Source organism: Daphnia pulicaria, chromosome 10, assembly GCF_021234035.1.
Source record: "Daphnia pulicaria isolate SC F1-1A chromosome 10, SC_F0-13Bv2, whole genome shotgun sequence".
In the NCBI taxonomy this organism is placed as follows: domain Eukaryota; kingdom Metazoa; phylum Arthropoda; class Branchiopoda; order Diplostraca; family Daphniidae; genus Daphnia; species Daphnia pulicaria.
The window spans coordinates 5566093-5585409 of NC_060922.1; the positions used below are offsets into that span (position 1 = coordinate 5566093).

Genomic DNA, 19317 nt, shown 5'->3' on the forward strand with positions numbered 1-19317 from the left:
GCCAACAAAATGTGTGCGTTTGAATTTATTAATCATTCTTCACTTCGATTTACATGTAATCAAGTGTAACTGAGATGCATAAAATTTAGGTTACTTTCCGTAAATAGGTATTAATGGACATATTTTCTGTTAGACAATTAGTTCATCATTCCTTATGCGCATTTGTCGCTCAAGGATCGAACTGAAAGATTATTTTGTTTAATGATTATGGGCGTTTCCTGAATTTGCCAATTCTTCACAATTCTTCGACTTCCCGCTATATAAACTGATCTGATGAAAGATCTTCTCTACTAAAAAGATAAACGTTGCTAGACCGAAGCCGATGCCTAAAATCAGGAAGGCGCCCTCCAGGTCGTTTAATCGAATTGGAATTTGCCGGGACGATGTCAGAGGCTTTGATTGAGCGAAACACTTTTGCGCTGGTGGCATAGCATTTTTCACCCAGTATGAAGGCAATCCCGTCTCCCAAACTTCCATCAGTCTTCGCCGTCACATGTTTAAGTAAAGTAAGAGATTAACATTTTTGTTCTTAGTTAAAAAAAAAATAATCAATTCAATTACGCATGGTTCAGCATCGGCGTAAATTTACTGTTCTTTTGCAAAGGCAACGACCAAAATCTGGCCATTGTGAGTGGATCCGTGGTTTTGAACCGACATTTTCCCGTTTTCTTAAAGTCGCTGGCGACGTAATTGTTGGAAAATGTTTGAAGCTAAAAGTTTCGTTCAGATTATTATCGGATTCAGCGCCATCATCGTCAGATAACATAATTGTAAAACTCTCAACTGAATCCTTACAAATGGAAAGGCATAACGTCCAGTTGCAATTTGACTGTTAACTTTTGGTACGCTGTTTAAAATTCGATCCGGATTGTTGCGGACTTGGTCGCCTAGAATCTTCATAACACCCGTTTTGGCATCCTTTCGAAATAGACACAAACAACGCACACATATTATGATATTAAAGAAATCGTTACTATTTGACCGATCCCTTACTCGTATCTGCTGTTCGATGACGGTTTCCGCTAGTAAAATCAGTTCAACTTCTTTACTAGCGGCTAAATCTTCAAACGTGTTGATGGGCGGTTTCATCTTGGGAACGGTAAGATACGAAATGACGGTGCCGGAATAACTGTTGACTAAAACTGTGACGATCAACAACCACGCCCCAACGAGAACCCGAAATGAGAGTTGAACAACAGCAACACTACCTCCTATAATTAAGCAGCTTAGTATCACCATAATGAACCCACAGAGACCGTTTTGGAATGATTAAAATTGAAATAAATAACTGATGTTACCTTGATTTGTCAAAGTGTTCAGAACGTATATGGAATACTGACTTGCCCATTTCAGTGCGGTCGTGTTCTTCTTGACTATAACATCGTTTACATTCTTTACAAATAGTTTCGAATACGCTTTGGAAAGCAGACTCATTGATGAAACTATAGAGATGCTGGAAATTAAAATCAACAGCCATACTTTTGAAGAGAACAAAAACCCCTCCGTCAAAACAAAATTTAAAAAAAAAAATAAGCATAAAACTTTTTTAGAATATCGACGAAACATAATAACCAATGGTTGAAAAGGTCGAATAAAGGCAAAAAGTCGAGGCTCTTCCCCTGGTCGAGGAACTACCATGGCCTGTGGTTCCGTCCAAATGAAGTAAGCAAAGTCCATCACTGATTTTCTTTCGGGAGTTGCGATGAAACCAATGGCGGATGCATCTACAATCTGTTAAATCATAAGTACTGGTAGAACCAAAGTCTTTCCTGTGTATTTCAATTCTTAATCAAGACAATGCGCAATTAAATATGCAATGCTTACTTGATCCGCGATTAGATGGATTACGACAGCATTGTCACTCAAATTTCTGTATTTAGCTTGGGTAATCTCGTTGGGAATTACGAAATAAGAAATTCTGAATAAAAAATTGAAAATTGAAAAAAATAAAAAATAAAAAGGGAGTCCTTGTAAAAAAGTTATAGATAAATAAAAACGATTTACGTGAAGTTCAGTTTTTTGGAGAGCCAATCATATAGTTTATCATTGCTGCCGGAATGGGTGTAGTTTCCGTCCGGACGCGGACGCAAAGTCAATATGTCGAAAGGTGGGAAGCCTAGAGGTTACACACATATTACTGTAAACTTTTTTAATTGTAAGAAAGAGGCACTTACATGAAAGACAACGAATTTTAAATTGGCGCCATTCAAACTCAGTTTCTTGTTTGGAACATTCATTGAAAAATGAGGAAACATTTCAAAAGAGTTTATGGATGCCACCAGAAATACTGACACCAAAAATAGGGGGTTAGTTCGCGCGCGCCCTTCTTTTAGCCTGTAAAGTAAATTTCCTTTTTTTTCCTTTTTTTGCTTTTTTTTTGCTTTTTTACCTTTTTTATTGTAGTAAATTTGAGTTGCGGACCCCTTGTATAATGATCGTATATCATTTTCTAATCTTACCTATAATGAGTTTTTAATAATATAAAAGTCTTTTACCAGTATTAAACGTTAGATGTTCATAAATTTAAAAGTTGGATTTTCATCGAATAGAGCAAGAGCAAGCATTAGCCTATTCACTAACCTATTCGCAGCGACATAACCGTATTATCGCTAGAAACTAGAAAGTTAACCAATTTGGCATTATCAATCATTCACGAAATAAATCGAAACAAAATCACACGTCTCATTAACTTAAATAACATGGGGGATTAAGCAATGAGCATAGAACAGTTGTCGTCAGTTATTTAACGTTGTCACTTGAAAAATTCATAGCCAATACACTAAAAATTTCGTGTACGAGAGAAATCGAATGGACGCGGAGATAATTTGTCTAGTTGGAAAACAATCACTCCGCGCTTGATGTCCGCAATCAAGAAAGGCGGAATGTGGAAGTAACTAATCGTTACGGCAACTGCGTGTTGATTGGGGCAGAAAATCCCGTTTCACTTTAATAACAAATTCTTATATCAAATGTAAGGCTTTGTCAGCAGTGTTCGGCACGAGTTACTTTTATTTTACTTTAATTAACGTTGAACAGAATTTGTGAAATTACAAGATTTTTAGACAAAACAAACAACGCGATTGCTATAGTTAAAGAAAAGAACACTAAACTTTTAATCTTTCACAAGGCCACTGAGCAAATGAGAAACAACATAATACACAGAAGAGGTAGGATGGGTCACCTTCGCTGAGCGAATGAGACAACGTAATACAGAAAAGGTGACGAAATAAGGCTAGGTAAGGAGAGATACAGTAGGATGGGTCACCTTTGGGGCCATATTGGATATAGGGATGGGTCATATTGGTTAAGAAAAAAGATTTAAGCTTTTTTTGAAGCGTAGTGTAAACTAAAAACTACTCCAGTTTTGCTTTTCTCGCATTGTCTGATTTTGAACAGACTTAATTTAGTTTGGATTTATTATAATACAATTATATACTGCCTGATTGAGACTGTTCAACGCTGATGGGCGCGCTTGAAGTTGACGTCGAGATCTGAGATAGAGAATCTTTTCTGTGAGAAAGGCCAACAACGACAGGCAAAAACCGATGCCTAAAACGAAAAATGCGCCAGTCAGGTCCTTCAAGCGAATGGGAACTTGACGAGAAGACGCCCGAGGTTTTGCTTTGGCGAAACACTTCGGAGGTGATGAAATGGCCTTTTTGACCCAAAACGGAGGCAATCCAGTTTCCCAGAGTTCGATCATACTTGATGATCCAATCATGTGCGTGTGCACGCAGAAGAAAAAGTTAAGATTCATAAGTGTTACATTGTCGATCAGTGTTTAGTATAATTCCGAAAAAAAAACTTACGCAACATTAAAAACCGGCGTGAACTTGTTGTTCTTTTGCAAAGTGAAACACCAGAATTGGAAGCTGGTGATTGGGTCAGAGGTTTTGAACCGACATTTTCCCGTTTTCTTGAAGTCACTGGCGACGTAATCGTTGGAAACTGTTTGAAGCTGATAACGTTGTTGAATAGTATCTATGAAATATTTGGCGATAACAGATGGAATAATCAATAGCTTACGAATGGAAAGGCATAACGTTCAGTTTCCATGCGGTTGTTAACATCTGATAGACTGCTTGATATTTGATCCGGATTATTTCGAATCTGATCTGCCAAAATCTTTGATGCTCCGGATTTACTTTCCTTTGAGAAATGTTGAGAATGATTTCAAACAGCACAACAAAGAAAACATTTTAAAGAAAGCAATTGAAAATGGTCAAATTTTACTCGTATCTGTTGCGCAATGACGGTGTCCGCTAGTAAAATGAGCTTAGCATCTTCCATTGTGACTAAATCTTCGAACGAGTTGATGGCCGGTTTCATTTTTGGAACTGTTAGACACGAAATTATAGTGCCAGAATAACTGTTGACCATGACCATGGCCACCAGCAGCCACGTCCCAACGAGAACCCGAAATGAGAGTCGAGCGACGGGAACACTATTTCCTATATTAGATTAGAAAAGGGAAAAAATTCAAATCCTAATATGAGGCCAATATCAAAAGTTTGTAAGATGAATACCTTGATTTGTTAAAATGTTGACGATGTATATTGAATATTGACCTAGCCATTCCAGTGCGGTCGTGTCAGAAACTTCGTTTTCACGTTCATTTATTAATAATTTCGAGTAAGCTTTTGAAAATAGACACATGGATGCAATCATAAGGATGCTGGCAATGAAGATAAGCAGCCACACCTTGGAAGAGAAATACAGATGTAGAATATTTATGCATAATTATTGGATCAACAGTAAATGTACTCAAATAAATAATTACGTACTGATGATTGAAATGGTCGAATGAAGGCAAAGAGCCGAGGTTCCTCTCCAGGACGAGGTACTACCATCGCATGAGGTTCCGCCGTAAGAAAATATGCAAAATCCATTTTAATTGCCCTCTCCGGAGTTGGGATGAAACCTACAGGCGAACCATCGACTTCCTTTTCAATACGAATGAAAATTTAAGAGAAAGTAACACATTTCACTGCATGCTCTATATTCTTCAAAAAAGATTTCACAGCAGGAAGAGAGATGAACTCTTTTCCACACGAGTTGAACAGCAATGACTTTGTAAATTTATTTTCTCTCACTCTTTCCGCGATGAGATTCAATGTGACAGCGATGTCACTTTTGTTTCCGTATTTGCTTTTCGTCATTTCGTTAGGTATTAAGACATAAGAAACCCTGTCAACAAATTTTAAAAATATAATTGATTTGAATTGATCTTTTACAATCCCTTTAAATCCTGCTGCGTATTAGCTAATAAGATATAGGATATATTTACGTGAAGTTGAGCTTCTGAGCCAGCCAATCTATCATTTTTGAATTGCTACCAGTGACTGTGTAGTTTCCGTCGGGCCCCGTACTCATTACGACGAAAGGTGGGACCTAAAAACGATGTAATTATTCGGCAGTTTATATAGCCCTATTTCAATACGATTATTTTGTTAGTTTGGGGAGTGTAATGAGCTTCTTACCTGAAAGAAAACATATTTTAAATTGGCGCCGTTGAGTTGGTCTGAGTTCCTGTTGAGCAAAGGAGACGGGGTACGAGTGATTATTTCGAAGGAGTTGGTAACCATCAGCGAGTTTAGCAGCAACAACATAAGAAACCGCATCTTAGTTCTCAATGGTGCACTCAGAATCCGCATCAAGTAAGACAGTGGCTGTTTCTTTGGAACTAGGAAAATTATTATCTATTACGATTTTCTATTGCGCCGTTGCTATGCTATGGCAATTGCGCAAAGCTATGTAAAGGTATACCTTGACGCTATGTCACAAAAAATTCGTTTGACAGAAACGACGACAGGTTATAATCAGGTAATTGATTGTTCTGATTTATTAATAACCTAGTCCAGAAGTTGGTTCTCTTGTTCTCTTGAAATAAATTCTGAACGATTATCGACCGAGGTATCTGAATTTTGGATATGAAATACAATACTTCACTATTTAGACTGTAACACAAACTTAGCCATTCCCCATCATATTATAAACCAATGCAAACATCTATAATTTACGACAAAAGCCGTGTGCTGTCGGCCTGTCGCTTTTATCTACAACAAAGAAAAATCGAGAAAAATAAATTTGGAATTCATTTTTGAACAAATAAGTTAAACTAACTCTAGTCAACTATGTACTATGTACTCATTGTACTGTTGTTACAATAGACCAGTGCACTCAACAAAATTTTGCTACTTATATCACCCTGCAGAACTTGAATGCATTAAGTAATAAAATCGCTGTTATCGGCTTTCTAGGGACAGCAAGTTAATGACGCATGTCAAGAAGAAAGAAGAGAGAATAACCATAAGTTTCACTTAAGGATAAACTAGAATCACCGTTGAATGAATCGTCATTCAGGCTTAAATAATCCAAATTAGTCGCCTGGTGTTTTCTGATAACGAAACTCTATTGGCGTCATTCCACTCTTACCCGTCCACTCTTCTGGTATAAATAGGCAATGCAACAGCAGCAGAAGAACAAACACAGCCAGCGACTCTCCAGCACTACCAGCAATTCTGAACCCGCAAAGCAATCATTTGTAATTGAACTACTTAACGAGGACGGTAAAAGTCGAACTAAAAAAGGAGATGGTGAAACTGTTGCTTCTGCCAGCTGCTCTTTGGCTCCTTTTGGTCGTCAATCAATATCGTTGCGACTCGCCCGTCGTCGTGGGAAATTTCCGGTAATAATCTCATTTTAAATTTTAATCAATAACTCTGCAAAGTATGTTAATCAAAACGATGTCTGAATGGCAGAAATAATGAAGAAACTCGTTTGAGTTCCATCGGGATGAAAGATGACGTCAGCAGAAGAATCGTCGGTGATGAGCGTCGCATGGATCAGGACCGACGTTCAATTTCTCATCGTCAACAGGTCGATGAGCGTTCAGCACTTGATCGTCGCGAGGAACAAAGTCGAATGGACGAGAGACGCTCGGATGTCAGACGGGAATTGGAGCGTCGCATCGACTCACAACGGGACGAAGATCGTCGAGTGGATCAGCTCCGTGACAATGAAGATCGACGATCCGGCGAAAGGAGAATGGAGGAACGTCGCGATGTGGTCGACAATCGACGAAATGAAAATCGAAACGACGAGCGCAGAGTCGCCGAACGCCGAGGAGAAGAGCGTCGAGAAGATCGACGTGAAATGGAGCGTCGGGTAGACGAGCGCAGAGACGAGCGCGTCCAACAACGACGAATGAGCGAAGAGCGTCGATCAACTGAGGAAAGAAGAGAAGAACGTCGTCGTGTTGTTGACGATCGCAGAATTGAAGGAGAAAATTCAAACGATCGCCGATCAGAACAGCGTCGATCCGTCGATGATCGACGAGATGAAAGACGCCAAATCGACGCCGACGAACGAGTTGAGCAACGCCGAAGTGACGAGCGCATCACGTCAAATGACGACACTGAACGCCGATCGGTCGAGGAAAGACGCCAAGAAAGAAACAGCGAGCGCCGTGATGAACGCAGAAGCGAAGAACGTGAAAATGAAGAGCGTCGAGATGATCGCCGTCGAGTCAACGAGCGCCGAAATTCAAACGAGCGATCCCGCGAACAAGTTGAGCGCCGTGTCGATGAGCGTCGCATCTCTGAGCTACAAGTCGAACGCCTCGAGGCCAAGAATCGATTGGACGACAAGATGACTCGTCGGGATGTTCGTGTTATCACCAAAGGAGATGAGTCAGTCCTTCTCGAACCGACTTCTGATTCCCTTTTTGACCTCGTAAAGAATAAAGTAGTCGACACTGATTGGGTGTCTTCAGTTTCCATCGGGTTCGTTACTGTCGCCGCCTTGGCCATGCAACAGCAACGCTCTGTCAAAGTTGCTTAAACGTTTATCCTTAATAAGATTGCTGTCTTAACTATACTACACTGTAACACGTTAACTTGATATTTGGTTCATCACTCACAGATACATATCTTCTGTCAATATTTGATGTTTTAAAATATACTCTCTACAAGCATTCAAAGATCTTTTTTGTCGTTTTATATTATTTTAGTGCGGTTGCGCAATTTAACTAGACCTAATACTTAACTAGCCACTGTCATATGATATAATTAGAGGGAAGGACAGCATATTTTTGATTATTTCGTTGGAAAAATGAATGGCGTTACGTAGCGGTGATGGTGTATTGCTCAAATAGTTATAATTATTTGCGATTCGTGGTTCAATATGAATAATTGACTGAAGCTTACAACTATAAGGAATAATAGGCCTAGGTTTCGGCGATAAGCAAGCGAACTAACAAAACATTAAATATTTTTTAGGACTATAGATGACAAAGCTTCGGCAAGAGCCTGTCCTACTTAATTAGCAATTCTTTCTATTGACTGTTTGTCTTTTGCACAGTAGTTTTCTTGCGTCGAGATCTGAGGTCCCTGTAGTTAAAAATGATTTCGACGAGGAAAGCGAACAGTGCCAGGCTCATACCGATGCCCAAAATGAAGAAGGCTCCCATCAGGTCAGCTAATCGAATGGGAACTTCGCGTGACGACGCCCGTGGTTTCGTTTTCGCGAAACACTTTTCCGCCCCTGCCAAGGCTTTTTTCACGGAAAATGGAGGAATTCCGGCCTCCCAAAGTTCCATCAATCTTAAACCCAAACATCCCATCCATTTCAAAATGAAAATGAAAATAAATTCAATCTTTGCTGTGCTGCCGGAGTAAGCCAATCAATGAAACACAATACGTACGCAATGGTAAACATCGCTGAGTATTTGCTGTCCTTTTGCATAGGCAGAGACCAAAGTCCGAAAATGTTGATAGGATCCGTTAATTTAAAACGACACTTGCCATCTTTTTTAAAATCGTACAATACAAAATTTTGGCAAAATGTTTTTAACTGGAAAAGAAGATTAGAATTGTTATAATCGTACGCAAATTCCTATACTATTTGTACGATGAAAACTCACGAATGGAAAAGCGAAATTCCCAGATTCTAAACGACTGTAAAGTTTCGGTACGCTGCTGGCTATTCGATCTGGGTTGCTCCGAACTTGGTCACCAAGAACTTTGAGTGCACCGGTTTCGGCATCCTTGTGAAGTTGACACAAAGTTTTTCGCTGTTTACACAAATACTAGACGCATAGCAAAATGGACTTACCTTTATCTGTTGCTCGATGACCGTATCTGCCAGTAATATGAGCCCAACATCTTCACTTCTGGCTAGATCCTCTAAATTGTTGATGGGTTGTTTCATTTTCGGGACTGTCAAGTAAGAAATGACAGTGCCCGAATAACTATTGACCAAGACCATGGCGATCAACAGCCACGCCCCGACAAGAATGCGAAACGAGAGCCGAGCGATTGCGATTCCTCCCCCTATTTTTAAAAGGAATAAAATTAATAATATGCACCGCAGTAATAATGTAAGCTAATACGCAATTAAATACCTTGATTTGTCATGGTGTTGATTATGTATACGGCATAATGAATGATCCACCTGAATGAGGTTTCCTCTTTGCTAGTAATCGGATGGAGATTATTATGGCCAGTGTTAACTTTTGCGAAGAATTTCAAGTAAATTTTCGAGAACGATGACATTATGGCTACCATGGTGATCATTGTAATTAAGATGAGTAGCCACACCTATGGCGGTGGGTAGACAATCACAAAATTCAGAAAAATATAATATTTGGGGTTGACTAAAAATGTTGCGCAACACAATGCACATGGACTATTTCAATACCGTGGACTGAAATGGAAGAATGAACGCAAAGAGTCGAGGCTCTTCGCCTGGTGCAGGCACCACCATAACGTAGGCTTCCGTCCAAATCGCGTACACCAAGTCCACCAGCTTTTTTCTATCGGGAGTTGCGATCATACCCATAGCCGACAAGTCAATTTCCTATAATAGAAGAGTTGTATAAGATATAAATGTTGGGGTGTTTCGCTTGATTTTAAAGCAGCCAAGTGTCATCAGTTAGTATAGCTCACTTTGTCGATGATAAGGTTAATAATTGTAGCAATGTCGCTAATGTTTCCGTACCTGGCTTTAGTCAATTTATTAGGTACAAAATAATAAGAAAACCTAGACATAAATTTGTGTGAAAAGCAGAAAAAAAATGAGTAATAAAAATCTGTCAGTCTAAAAATCATCAATGAGATCTGAGTAAACAAAGATAAAATCATACGTAAAATTGAGTTTATCTGCGACCCAATCATACAGCACTTTGCTACTGCCAGTGTGAGTGTAGTTCCCGTCTGGACGCAAAGTCAATACATCAAAGGGTGGCATCTTGCAAGGCACAGAAAAATAAATCAGGCGAATCAAGTAATTTGTCATGACCAACTTACATGAATGGCTCCTAATTTCAAATGTAGGCCATTCAGGCCCATGCTTTTCTTACTTAGAGTCGGCAAAGAATTGGCAGTCGTTGGGGAAAAGTTATTGCCCAGTAACAACAAAATCATTAAAAAAGGAAACAACGACATGGTCTAATACCTAAGATGTTGGAAACGTCCACAGTTTGCTAATGGTTCGTCTAGCTCTATTCCAACTGGGTTTTATAGTAAGCAACAAATGAACTATGCCTTTTTACGTCACGTTAATTTCATTTTCTGAAAATAAGGCTGCTGCGGAACTGTTAATTCAGCCAAAATGTCGTATAGAGTCATGTGGAAAGCAATTGATTCTCATTGAGTGAACCACACAGACGCTGAGCTTTCAAGGTGAATGAAGTTTCCAACTGAATCCAAATAGAAAATCTCATTAATTGAGCCTAACGAATAATCGAATAATTGATAAGCGAAGCGTTATTCAATCCAAGTAAAGGTCACAAGGTCAATCGTTTGACAAGTATAATTGTTTTTCGAAGCTACATTTGAAATTAATGCTAGAAATAATCCATGTCCGCGAGATTCAAAGCAAGAAACCTCTCGTCTCTTTCGATCACAAAACTGTACATCCATTGACAATCACTCAACAGAGTCTACTTAGAAAACATTGAATAAATACTACGTTACTAATTGAAGTGGTTAGTCACGGTATAGTAAAATTTGCAACTAAAATCAAGGGATGTTAAATGAACTTGCATAATATATATTCCATCCGATGTCATTTATCTTTAGTGACGAGCGTACCAGAATTGCTGCGTCAGTTATGGGGATCGATGAAGGTCATTCCCAATAAGCGCTTAGATGGATCAATTTAGAGAGATTTAATAGTAATTGTTGTTTGGAACGACGAGCTTCCTAATATCACATACTGAAAACAATTCTCATTAGAGAGTGGAAGACACGTATAACATGGCTGAGATTGAGAAAGGAAATAATACGATAGATTACGGAACTGGTTATAACGCTGGATGGAAGTAGGTAATGAAGCGCGTACACAATTTCTTCACACATTCCAAAATTTAGGTTCTACTTTTACAAAGTTATAACGAGGTGGTGCCAGCAGTGTGTCGGCTGGTCCCTCTTGGTCACAACATTTTCTAGTTGAAAATATTTTGGAATTTGATTGTTTATACCCACAGACAGAGCTGTGAGGTACAAAACCGGGCCTGATCTGCATTTGTTCTACAAATGAGTTATTTAATGAACCCAGACGAACCCTTACTGAGTAAACAAAAACGGCAAAACAAAATGTCCCAGTCAAACACTTAGATTATGAATAATCGTACTCCGTACTTTCTAACAATTCATAATCAACGCCATCAGATAGTCAAAGAGGAAGAATAGATAAATGTTTCCTACCTTTAAGACTGGGAAATACAGCCAGGCATCCACAAGTGCTCCATCCGTTTAAAAGTCGAATCCAGTACCAGGCAGGATAGGAAAAAGGAGGCCCTCGTGAATACCCCCACACTCGCATGGGTGTACACGAAGACATTTAAAGAAAGGGGAAGAAGAGATCCGTAATTCGCACCGACATCGGTAGTTCTCCAATCAAGAAGGATGCTGTTTATCTAAATAAAAATAAAAATGGGTTACGAAAAATATTGATAGAAACAACAAGTGAGGAAGGAAAAGTTGAAAATGAGACAGCGGGTAAACTCAAATTGTTAATAAACAGGAGAAATTCCATGTAATGCTGCATTTATTGTTATTATGATGGCTGGCTCTGGCCTCAAATCTGCACAAAGAAGAGGGTTCCAGTGCAAACAAATTGCTATGCATCAACAGGGCTTACACGGTAAATGCTAGTCAGGATATTTCACAAAGTTGGAACACTCTTCTATTAATAAGCTCCCATGATCATTCTATTTGTAGGCCTAATCTAGTTTTTTTTATTCTCTTTTATTTACCTGCTAATAAACAGCATGGAGTGTGTGTAATTCAGCTCTTCTATAAAGAGACCCGACCAGAGTTGGCACGAGCACGACGACCACATTTTTGTAATTTTAATCATTGCGCTAATTTTCGTGCAGCCACCATGCAGCCACGAACGTTTCCAAACAAAGTTATCGTTCGGTTTTCTAGCTTTTCTTTATAATTTTAAACTTCGTCTCTTTTTCGAAACTTTCGAAAGTTAGCAGATTAGTAAAAGTCAGCAGACGACACTAAATCACTATTGTTCTGGTTAGCGATACTTAAGATCGATAGAAATAAAATCGACCCCTCCCCTAAATCCCAACCGGCAACCGCTCAAAAACGATCAAAGCGATTTTCTTACCCGCGCTCGACATCCACTGGATCGGGATTATTAAAAATATATAAAGCCAAGAAGGAATAAGGAAAAATTTTAAGCCAAAACAGAGTCGAAAACTAATGAGCTGATTGAAAAATGCACTATTGCCTAATATCTAATTTAATATGCGCTATATATTTTGAAGCCTTCTGTGGTTCAATCAAATGGAAAATATTATCTCATATTAAAGACTGGCGAAGGGTTTTCTAATAGTGTACAAGGAAATCAATGATGCGAGCCTAAGCTACTCATTCATAAATCCTATATCCAATGTAAAGTGCACCAGCTATAAAAGGGCATCATGAATGAATCAGTCATTCAGGCTTAAATAATCCAAATTAGTCGCCTGGTGTTTCTGATAACGAAACTCTATTGGCGTCATTCCACTCTTACCCGTCCACTCTTCTAGTATAAATAGCGAATGCAACAGCAGCAGAAGAACAAACACAGCCAGCGACTCTCCAGCACTACCAGCAATTCTGAACCCGCAAAGCAATCATTTGTAATTGAACTACTTAACGAGGACGGTAAAAGTCGAACTCAAAAGGAGATGGTGAAACTGTTGCTTCTGCCAGCTGCTCTTTGGCTCCTTTTGGTCGTCAATCAATATCGTTGCGACTCGCCCGTCGTCGTGGGAAATTTCCGGTAATAATCTCATTTTAAATTTTAATCAATAACTCTGCAAAGTATGTTAATCAAAACGATGTTTGAATGGCAGAAATAATGAAGAAACTCGTTTGAGTTCCATCGGGATGAAAGATGACGTCAGCAGAAGAATCGTCGGTGATGAGCGTCGCATGGATGAGGACCGACGTTCAATTTCTCATCGTCAACAGGTCGATGAGCGTTCAGCACTTGATCGTCGCGAGGAACAAAGTCGAATGGACGAGAGACGCTCGGATGTCCGACGGGAATTGGATCGTCGCATCGACTCACAACGGGACGAAGATCGTCGAGTGGATCAGCTCCGTGACAATGAAGATCGACGATCCGGCGAAAGGAGAATGGAGGAACGTCGCGATGTGGTCGACAATCGACGAAATGAAAATCGAAACGACGAGCGAAGAGTCGCCGAACGCCGAGGAGAAGAGCGTCGAGAAGATCGACGTGAAATGGAGCGTCGGGTAGACGAGCGCAGAGACGAGCGCGTCCAACAACGACGAATGAGCGAAGAGCGTCAATCAACTGAGGAAAGAAGAGAAGAACGTCGTCGTATTGACGATCGCAGGATTGAAGGAGAAAATTTAAACGATCGCCGATCAGAACAGCGTCGATCCGTCGATAATCGACGAGATGAAAGACGCCAAATCGACGCCGACGAACGAGTTGAGCAACGCCGAAGTGACGAGCGCATCACGTCAAATGACGACACTGAACGCCGATCGGTCGGGGACAGACGCCAAGAAAGAAACAGCGAGCGCCGTGATGATGAACGCAGAAGCGAAGAACGTGAAAATGAAGAGCGTCGAGATGATCGCCGTCGAGTCAGCGAGCGCCGAAATTCAAACGAGCGATCCCGCGAACAAGTTGAGCGCCGTGTCGATGAGCGTCGCATCTCTGAGCTACAAGTCGAACGCCTCGAGGCCAAGAATCGATTGGACGACAAGATGACTCGTCGGGATGTTCGTGTTATCACCAAAGGAGATGAGTCAGTCCTTCTCGAACCGACTTCTGATTCCCTTTTTGACCTCGTAAAGAATAAAGTAGCCGACACTGATTGGGTGTCTTCAGTTTCCATCGGGTTCGTTACTGTCGCCGCCTTGGCCATGCAACAGCAACGTTCTGCCAAAGTTGCTTAAACGTTTATCCTTAATAAAGCTGCTGTCTAAACTGTATTGCAATGTAGCAATTCTTTTTATGTCTATAACTATTATGCTCTTTCTTGTGTTTTAACGTCTTTTCTTGACATTTAATGTGAAAATATACTGTCTGCAAGCATCAATATTAATCGTTTATCTCCTAGGCATCAGATTTAAATAAAATAGCACAATATTGACGATCGTAGTAACCATAAATTACCATCTATCAATTTGTGTTAATACTCCGTATAGGGTCACCTTTTGGTAAAGTTAGAAAACATATGCGGGAAGCTGATTTAATTTAGACACCACATTTTTTCCGGTTTAGAAACGTCGATAGTGAAGATCTCGGTACCACTTCCGCAGTCAAAGCACGAACTCCCGCATGAACTGGAACATACTTCACTGCCAGACGTCATGTTTATGTGTTTCTGAGGGCAGATGCTTATAGTATAGCCTACTTCATGTATTATAATTTCGTTGTCCCTTTAGGAAACGTTGCGTGATAGACCCAGTCATTAGTAAGTTTAAGCGTGTGGCACACAATTGTATTTCTGAAATTTCCTCTGAAAATATCTCTATCCCCTTGCTCTTACGTTATTAGCCTTTGGTTATTTGAGGCGTCTCTCTGAATGATCTCTCTGCTGCCACCAAACGCAGAATTTTTTACGATATTGCTTCAATTGATTCGTCTCTGCAATTACAATTAATTTTTTAACCACAAAAATGATTTGTCACATTATACATTAAAGATTGCAAATGAACAAAAAGTTTTGAACGGTTAATGACTGATTGGTGTGTTTCGAAAGTTCAGTTATTTCCCGCTCGAGTCTCTGTAGATGCACCCACAAAAATAGTGGGTGTGAACATCCATAGCTATTCGGCCTTCAATGGAAAGTGGGCCATGCCCAGTCAAAACGGAGAAAGTTGGAAATGAAATAGTGACAGTTTTCTTTTGGATTTGTTTTTGTGCATGTGTTAATGCACAAATATATCTCATCTAGATGAATCTTGGAACAGAGGTTTTAAAACATTAGTGGTGCTTGATTGCTAACGTTTCATTCATTCATTATCAATTTGACAGATTACCAACACGGCGGCTACCGTCAGGCCTCGAGGGTCTCCGTTGTGTTCTAAAGATGCCCTTACTGATGATTTTGGTTGGACTGTGCAAGCAGTCCTTGCATGTTTAGCTTTCACATGTCTTGTCTGTAAGTCGAAACTTTGTACTTTACAATTTTCCTTGTTTCTTAGACTTGACTGACATATTCATATCTATAAAGTGAAGAGGTTTTGTGAGCCTATTCAAAGAAGAAGATCTTGGCTTGTTTGGTTCTATGACACTTCGAAGCAAGGTCTTGGTTCACTTGTTATTCATATGGCAAACATATATCTTGCAACATTATTCCAGGGAGATCCATGTACATGGTATATATTTGATTTCAAAATTTTATTTGTTTACGTCTCATCTTTCTTCTAATGCATTGTGGAATCTTAGGTATATTGTCAGTTTCCTCTTAGACTCTTCAGTAGGTCTACTAGTCATATATGGATGCATTCGGCTTACAGTGAAACTAGCAGACAAGTGGAAATGGCGCTACCTCTATTTTGGGGAATATGGTATTAAGCTATAAAGATATATAGTCATTGATCCTAGAGCTTTATTAAATAAATAAATAAATCATCCACCCCACCCCACCCATTTTCTTACAAGGAAACCCTCCAAGTGCTAAAGCCTGGGCAGCACAGTCTGGAGTTTATATGGGAATAATGGTGGTAGAAAAAGTTCTCATAACTTTTCTAGTCCAGTTGGAGTTTTGGGACAAAGTATTATGATTTTAATCCTTAGGTTTTTGTTTTTTTTCACTGTAAGATTACCATTTTTTCTTTCTTTCTAAGGTTCGTGATCTGATACTCTCCCCTATAACAGATCCTAAGGTTGCCATTACAGTTGTTTTATTGGTGATACCCTTCTTTGTCAATGTAATTTGATTTTGGATATTATTTTTTAAATTTGTACTAGGCAACTTGTTTAAATCTAAAATTCTTTCAATAGGTTCTTATGTTTTGGGTGACTGATAATTTCCTCATGAAGAAACCCAAGAGAGGTCGAAAGCGAGCTGTTCGATACCAAAGAGTAGTCAACAACAACAGTAGTCCGGAAAGTTTACCGGATGACTCTGATGCGCTTTTATCCGGAGATGAAGATCTGCTCGATTCCCCCGAAGAAACGGCCACCACAACTCCATTGGCCTTCAAGAATGTCGACGAACTACTCAATGTCAACCGAAGAAACAATTCGGTTGTGTAATGTGTAAATTGTGCATTCCTCTTCGGTTTACTTTTATTTTTGAAAATGACGACGAGTTCTGATTTGTGTATATAACGGAGCAATAATATACTGACATCTAGTGGCCATTTTTGTCCGACATTTTAAATAAATGGCAGATAATTTTAAAATGCTTCTCTCAAGCTTAAACAATGCAAGAAAAAATTATGATAGGAAAGTAAATTTATTCTCAAATCATGAAATAAAAAATTGAATCCTTGTGCGATGTACAAAAGATTTTTAAAGTTAGGAAGTGGACACGAATTTTTTTTCACTCAATTCGACAGCTAATTGTCGAACATCTTTGAGGCTTAGTTGAACATTTCCCTCGGGACGGCGTACGAATGAGATATCCCGATTTTTCAGATGGTAGAGCGTGTTCATACGAGCTGGCACCACGATTCTAACCACATAGAGCGAATGATTGGGACTAATCGTTTTCATGTTCTCTTCTCTAACAGGAATAAAAACTATGTTGACTAAAGAAGTTGGAAGTAAAGGCGAGAGTTGGTTTAAAAAGAGATTATCGACCCCTTAAAAAAAATACAAAAATTAATTACTAACTAGAAAATTGGCATTTTGAGTAAATTGTTATTACCACCACGTAATCCATCTCGTCGCTCATGGTTGACAAGAAGGCCGTCTATGCGACCAGAACTGGTAAGTCCAAAATGAATAGTTCCACCTTAATTATAATTAATTTCAAATATAAAGTACTGCACTTCCCATTATTTTTAACTAAGGATTGGCGAGATTATCGGCTTTACCTTTGTTGGAATTCAGCATACCGCAAATCACCTGTGAAGATTAAACCAAAACATAAATGACCGTGGTCCATAGGATCCAAGATTAGGAGAACGTATAACTACCTCTGCTGTTGTGGCCATATCAATTAGCTCAACCGATTTTTCGAGTGAAATAGCATCAACCTCCATATCCATGTCGTCCATGTCCACGAACATGTATCGACCAACAGAATAGGCATCAGATTTTGCCGATCTAAATCCAGTTATGGTTAGATTGATGCTCGGCGTAGGTTTGAAGTCCATGATGCTGAGGCTGTACTGGAAAACGTTCGGTCGTTGCTTGGAAATCCTTGAATGTGTTACACTAAAACACGACTTTTTAGTTGACTTCGTCGAGGGTCTAGAAGAGGAGAGCATAGCTTCACAAACTAGCTTATAAACTCCTTGAATGACCTGATATTTCAATAAAATCATTAAGGCACGAGTCTTAGACCTTATATTATTTACAAACCTCTTCTAATTCGGGATACACACGAGCCAATTGTAGAAAAACTATTTTAAAAAAAAACGTCATCGTGAAAACATTATTTAGATACGTAACAGTAACATCTTCCATTTAGATATAAATGAACTCACCTTCATCAAACTTTCTTAAGTGATTGCTATTATGCAATGAAACATCATTGGTGATTTTGCAAATGAGGCTCAACAATGATTTTAAAAGATCAATATCATTAAGATTGCAACCAGATTCATTATTTTCAATAAAACATCCCAAGAAACCTGTGAGAGAATAATTTTTAAATTGTCACATAAAGATTTAAGATGAAATTCTTTTTGCTTACAGAAAAGCAATTCTAATGCATTAACAGAAGAAATGTCTTGCAAAGCAATAGGTACATCACACAGCTTATCCAAAATATCAATTCTCCACATGATGAGGTCATGGTTTAAAACCTGTGGTTTCCCCAAAAAAAGGTTACTTTTTATAAATGTATGAAAAATAAAAAATTCATTCACTTACTGCAGGTTTCAACAGCAGCAATCTATGGAGACCAAGTGATACAAATGTTGATTTTTTAGTTGGAATGTGTTGAAGAATAAGACTGATGAAATGTAACACCTTGTCAAGGGAAAAAACCATACATGATTGTTATAAATTGATTGAATTTTCTGAAAATTGACAATATAATATTTTTATCCTCAAATTGAGATGAATTGTGTTACCTTAATATGTAGAGGTACCAAAGATTGGCTCTCAATCAATTCACTTCCTGCAAATTTAATAGAATCATAGGTTATGTGAAGACAGCTAATTGTTTGAAAAGTTAATTAAGGTGTGTAAGTAATGCTGTAGAATTTCTTAATTTTACTTACTTAGGCTGTTAGTAATTTGACCACACAAGGAATCACTTGTTCCAAAGAGAGGGATGAATTGTTTGTCTTTTTCGGCAATTAAAAGGACACAATCCAGTCTATCACTTATGGTTGCTATTGAGTGATTAGACTTTCCAGATGATCTCGCCTCGAAGATTTGATTTAATTTGTTGCAAAAGAGCTCCACAAAACGTTTTTCAAAAACGAGAGTTGGGATGAAGTCGGGTTCTTTTAGCCTTAGAAGCAGCGGGGTAAAATCTTCCGAATTACTCATGGTCATTTAGTTTGAAATAAGAAATTACTTAAATTAAAAACTAATGCAGGTAATTAAAATGGTTTTAAGCAGTCAGGACTCTGAAATTGGGAGACGATGAAAAACGAGAAGGGTTAAAAGTCGAGAACGAATTACGACTTCTATGAACAG

At 38.9% G+C, this 19317-nt stretch overlaps 7 protein-coding genes and 1 long non-coding RNA gene across 9 annotated transcripts; 3 read left to right on the forward strand and 5 right to left on the reverse strand.

Moving 5' to 3' along the window:
- Nucleotides 1-48: 48 nt before the first annotated feature.
- On the reverse strand, nt 49-1467 carry LOC124314775 (ionotropic receptor 93a-like). 2 transcript variants are annotated; one of them, XM_046780128.1, is made up of 5 exons: nt 1299-1467; nt 994-1211; nt 796-918; nt 562-710; nt 49-481 (listed from the first exon to the last, which is right to left on the reverse strand). In XM_046780128.1, the coding sequence occupies exons 1-5, from the start codon at nt 1432-1434 to the stop codon at nt 199-201; spliced, it is 909 nt and encodes a 302-aa protein (XP_046636084.1). In that variant the 5' UTR covers nt 1435-1467; the 3' UTR covers nt 49-198. The 2 variants fall into 2 exon arrangements, with proteins under 2 accessions (XP_046636084.1, XP_046636082.1); XM_046780126.1 differs by having other exon boundaries at nt 796-1211.
- Nucleotides 1468-1473: 6 nt separating this feature from the next.
- On the reverse strand, nt 1474-2108 carry LOC124314986. The gene is made up of 3 exons (XR_006911459.1): nt 2005-2108; nt 1825-1918; nt 1474-1731 (listed from the first exon to the last, which is right to left on the reverse strand). It is a non-coding gene; the product is annotated as an uncharacterized LOC124314986 (long non-coding RNA).
- Nucleotides 2109-3014: 906 nt separating this feature from the next.
- Nucleotides 3015-5896, reverse strand: LOC124314708 (glutamate receptor ionotropic, delta-2-like). Its single transcript, XM_046780022.1, has 10 exons — nt 5767-5896; nt 5481-5683; nt 5288-5391; nt 5094-5187; nt 4785-4943; nt 4527-4701; nt 4234-4451; nt 4027-4149; nt 3810-3958; nt 3015-3704 (listed from the first exon to the last, which is right to left on the reverse strand). Exons 2-10 carry the CDS (start codon nt 5652-5654, stop codon nt 3404-3406), a joined length of 1497 nt encoding a protein of 498 aa, XP_046635978.1. The 5' UTR covers nt 5655-5683; nt 5767-5896; the 3' UTR covers nt 3015-3403.
- Nucleotides 5897-6500: 604 nt separating this feature from the next.
- Nucleotides 6501-7981, forward strand: LOC124314749 (trichohyalin-like). The gene is made up of 2 exons (XM_046780095.1): nt 6501-6688; nt 6762-7981. Exons 1-2 carry the CDS (start codon nt 6594-6596, stop codon nt 7840-7842), a joined length of 1176 nt encoding a protein of 391 aa, XP_046636051.1. The 5' UTR covers nt 6501-6593; the 3' UTR covers nt 7843-7981.
- Nucleotides 7982-8173: 192 nt separating this feature from the next.
- Nucleotides 8174-10768, reverse strand: LOC124314727 (glutamate receptor ionotropic, delta-2-like). The gene is made up of 8 exons (XM_046780061.1): nt 10145-10768; nt 9948-10041; nt 9700-9858; nt 9404-9599; nt 9115-9332; nt 8924-9046; nt 8705-8853; nt 8174-8603 (listed from the first exon to the last, which is right to left on the reverse strand). The coding sequence occupies exons 1-8, from the start codon at nt 10294-10296 to the stop codon at nt 8336-8338; spliced, it is 1359 nt and encodes a 452-aa protein (XP_046636017.1). The 5' UTR covers nt 10297-10768; the 3' UTR covers nt 8174-8335.
- A 2262-nt stretch (nt 10769-13030) lies between these two features.
- Nucleotides 13031-14584, forward strand: LOC124314735 (trichohyalin-like). The gene is made up of 2 exons (XM_046780071.1): nt 13031-13287; nt 13361-14584. The coding sequence occupies exons 1-2, from the start codon at nt 13064-13066 to the stop codon at nt 14439-14441; spliced, it is 1305 nt and encodes a 434-aa protein (XP_046636027.1). The 5' UTR covers nt 13031-13063; the 3' UTR covers nt 14442-14584.
- Nucleotides 14585-15308: 724 nt separating this feature from the next.
- LOC124314781 (store-operated calcium entry regulator STIMATE-like) lies at nt 15309-16857 on the forward strand. The gene is made up of 7 exons (XM_046780138.1): nt 15309-15463; nt 15526-15652; nt 15725-15869; nt 15940-16061; nt 16156-16268; nt 16341-16424; nt 16498-16857. Exons 1-7 carry the CDS (start codon nt 15446-15448, stop codon nt 16750-16752), a joined length of 864 nt encoding a protein of 287 aa, XP_046636094.1. The 5' UTR covers nt 15309-15445; the 3' UTR covers nt 16753-16857.
- Nucleotides 16858-16937: 80 nt separating this feature from the next.
- On the reverse strand, nt 16938-19316 carry LOC124314712. The gene is made up of 10 exons (XM_046780032.1): nt 18894-19316; nt 18744-18790; nt 18541-18639; nt 18362-18473; nt 18153-18299; nt 18028-18068; nt 17640-17969; nt 17538-17568; nt 17369-17455; nt 16938-17303 (listed from the first exon to the last, which is right to left on the reverse strand). The coding sequence occupies exons 1-10, from the start codon at nt 19171-19173 to the stop codon at nt 17017-17019; spliced, it is 1461 nt and encodes a 486-aa protein (XP_046635988.1). The 5' UTR covers nt 19174-19316; the 3' UTR covers nt 16938-17016.
- Nucleotide 19317: the final 1 nt, after the last annotated feature.

Excerpts from the sequence above, each read along its gene's own strand:
- LOC124314775 (XM_046780126.1), bottom strand. The coding sequence starts at position 1,434 with ATGAGTCTGCTTTCCAAAGCGTATTCGAAACTATTTGTAAAGAATGTA. Across the intron at positions 1,212-1,298 it reads GAACACTTTGACAAATCAAG|GAGGTAGTGTTGCTGTTGTT; the intron begins GTAACATCAGTT and ends GCTTAATTATAG. Across the intron at positions 482-561 it reads ACGCCGATGCTGAACCATGC|ACTGATGGAAGTTTGGGAGA; the intron begins GTAATTGAATTG and ends GTGACGGCGAAG.
- LOC124314708 (XM_046780022.1), bottom strand. The coding sequence starts at position 5,654 with ATGCGGATTCTGAGTGCACCATTGAGAACTAAGATGCGGTTTCTTATG. Across the intron at positions 5,392-5,480 it reads TAAAATATGTTTTCTTTCAG|GTCCCACCTTTCGTCGTAAT; the intron begins GTAAGAAGCTCA and ends CATCGTTTTTAG. Across the intron at positions 3,705-3,809 it reads ACGCCGGTTTTTAATGTTGC|TATGATCGAACTCTGGGAAA; the intron begins GTAAGTTTTTTT and ends TGGATCATCAAG.
- LOC124314749 (XM_046780095.1), top strand. The coding sequence starts at position 6,594 with ATGGTGAAACTGTTGCTTCTGCCAGCTGCTCTTTGGCTCCTTTTGGTC. Across the intron at positions 6,689-6,761 it reads GTCGTCGTGGGAAATTTCCG|AAATAATGAAGAAACTCGTT; the intron begins GTAATAATCTCA and ends TCTGAATGGCAG.
- LOC124314727 (XM_046780061.1), bottom strand. The coding sequence starts at position 10,296 with ATGACAAATTACTTGATTCGCCTGATTTATTTTTCTGTGCCTTGCAAG. Across the intron at positions 9,600-9,699 it reads TTCTTCCATTTCAGTCCACG|GTGTGGCTACTCATCTTAAT; the intron begins GTATTGAAATAG and ends CCACCGCCATAG. Across the intron at positions 9,333-9,403 it reads CAACACCATGACAAATCAAG|GGGGAGGAATCGCAATCGCT; the intron begins GTATTTAATTGC and ends TTTTAAAAATAG.
- LOC124314735 (XM_046780071.1), top strand. The coding sequence starts at position 13,064 with ATGCAACAGCAGCAGAAGAACAAACACAGCCAGCGACTCTCCAGCACT. Across the intron at positions 13,288-13,360 it reads GTCGTCGTGGGAAATTTCCG|AAATAATGAAGAAACTCGTT; the intron begins GTAATAATCTCA and ends TTTGAATGGCAG.
- LOC124314781 (XM_046780138.1), top strand. Across the intron at positions 15,870-15,939 it reads CAGGGAGATCCATGTACATG|GTATATTGTCAGTTTCCTCT; the intron begins GTATATATTTGA and ends GTGGAATCTTAG. Across the intron at positions 16,269-16,340 it reads AGTTGGAGTTTTGGGACAAA|GTTCGTGATCTGATACTCTC; the intron begins GTATTATGATTT and ends TTTCTTTCTAAG.
- LOC124314712 (XM_046780032.1), bottom strand. The coding sequence starts at position 19,173 with ATGACCATGAGTAATTCGGAAGATTTTACCCCGCTGCTTCTAAGGCTA. Across the intron at positions 18,640-18,743 it reads TGGTACCTCTACATATTAAG|GTGTTACATTTCATCAGTCT; the intron begins GTAACACAATTC and ends TCCCTTGACAAG. Across the intron at positions 18,069-18,152 it reads CTTAAGAAAGTTTGATGAAG|TTTTTCTACAATTGGCTCGT; the intron begins GTGAGTTCATTT and ends TTTTTAAAATAG.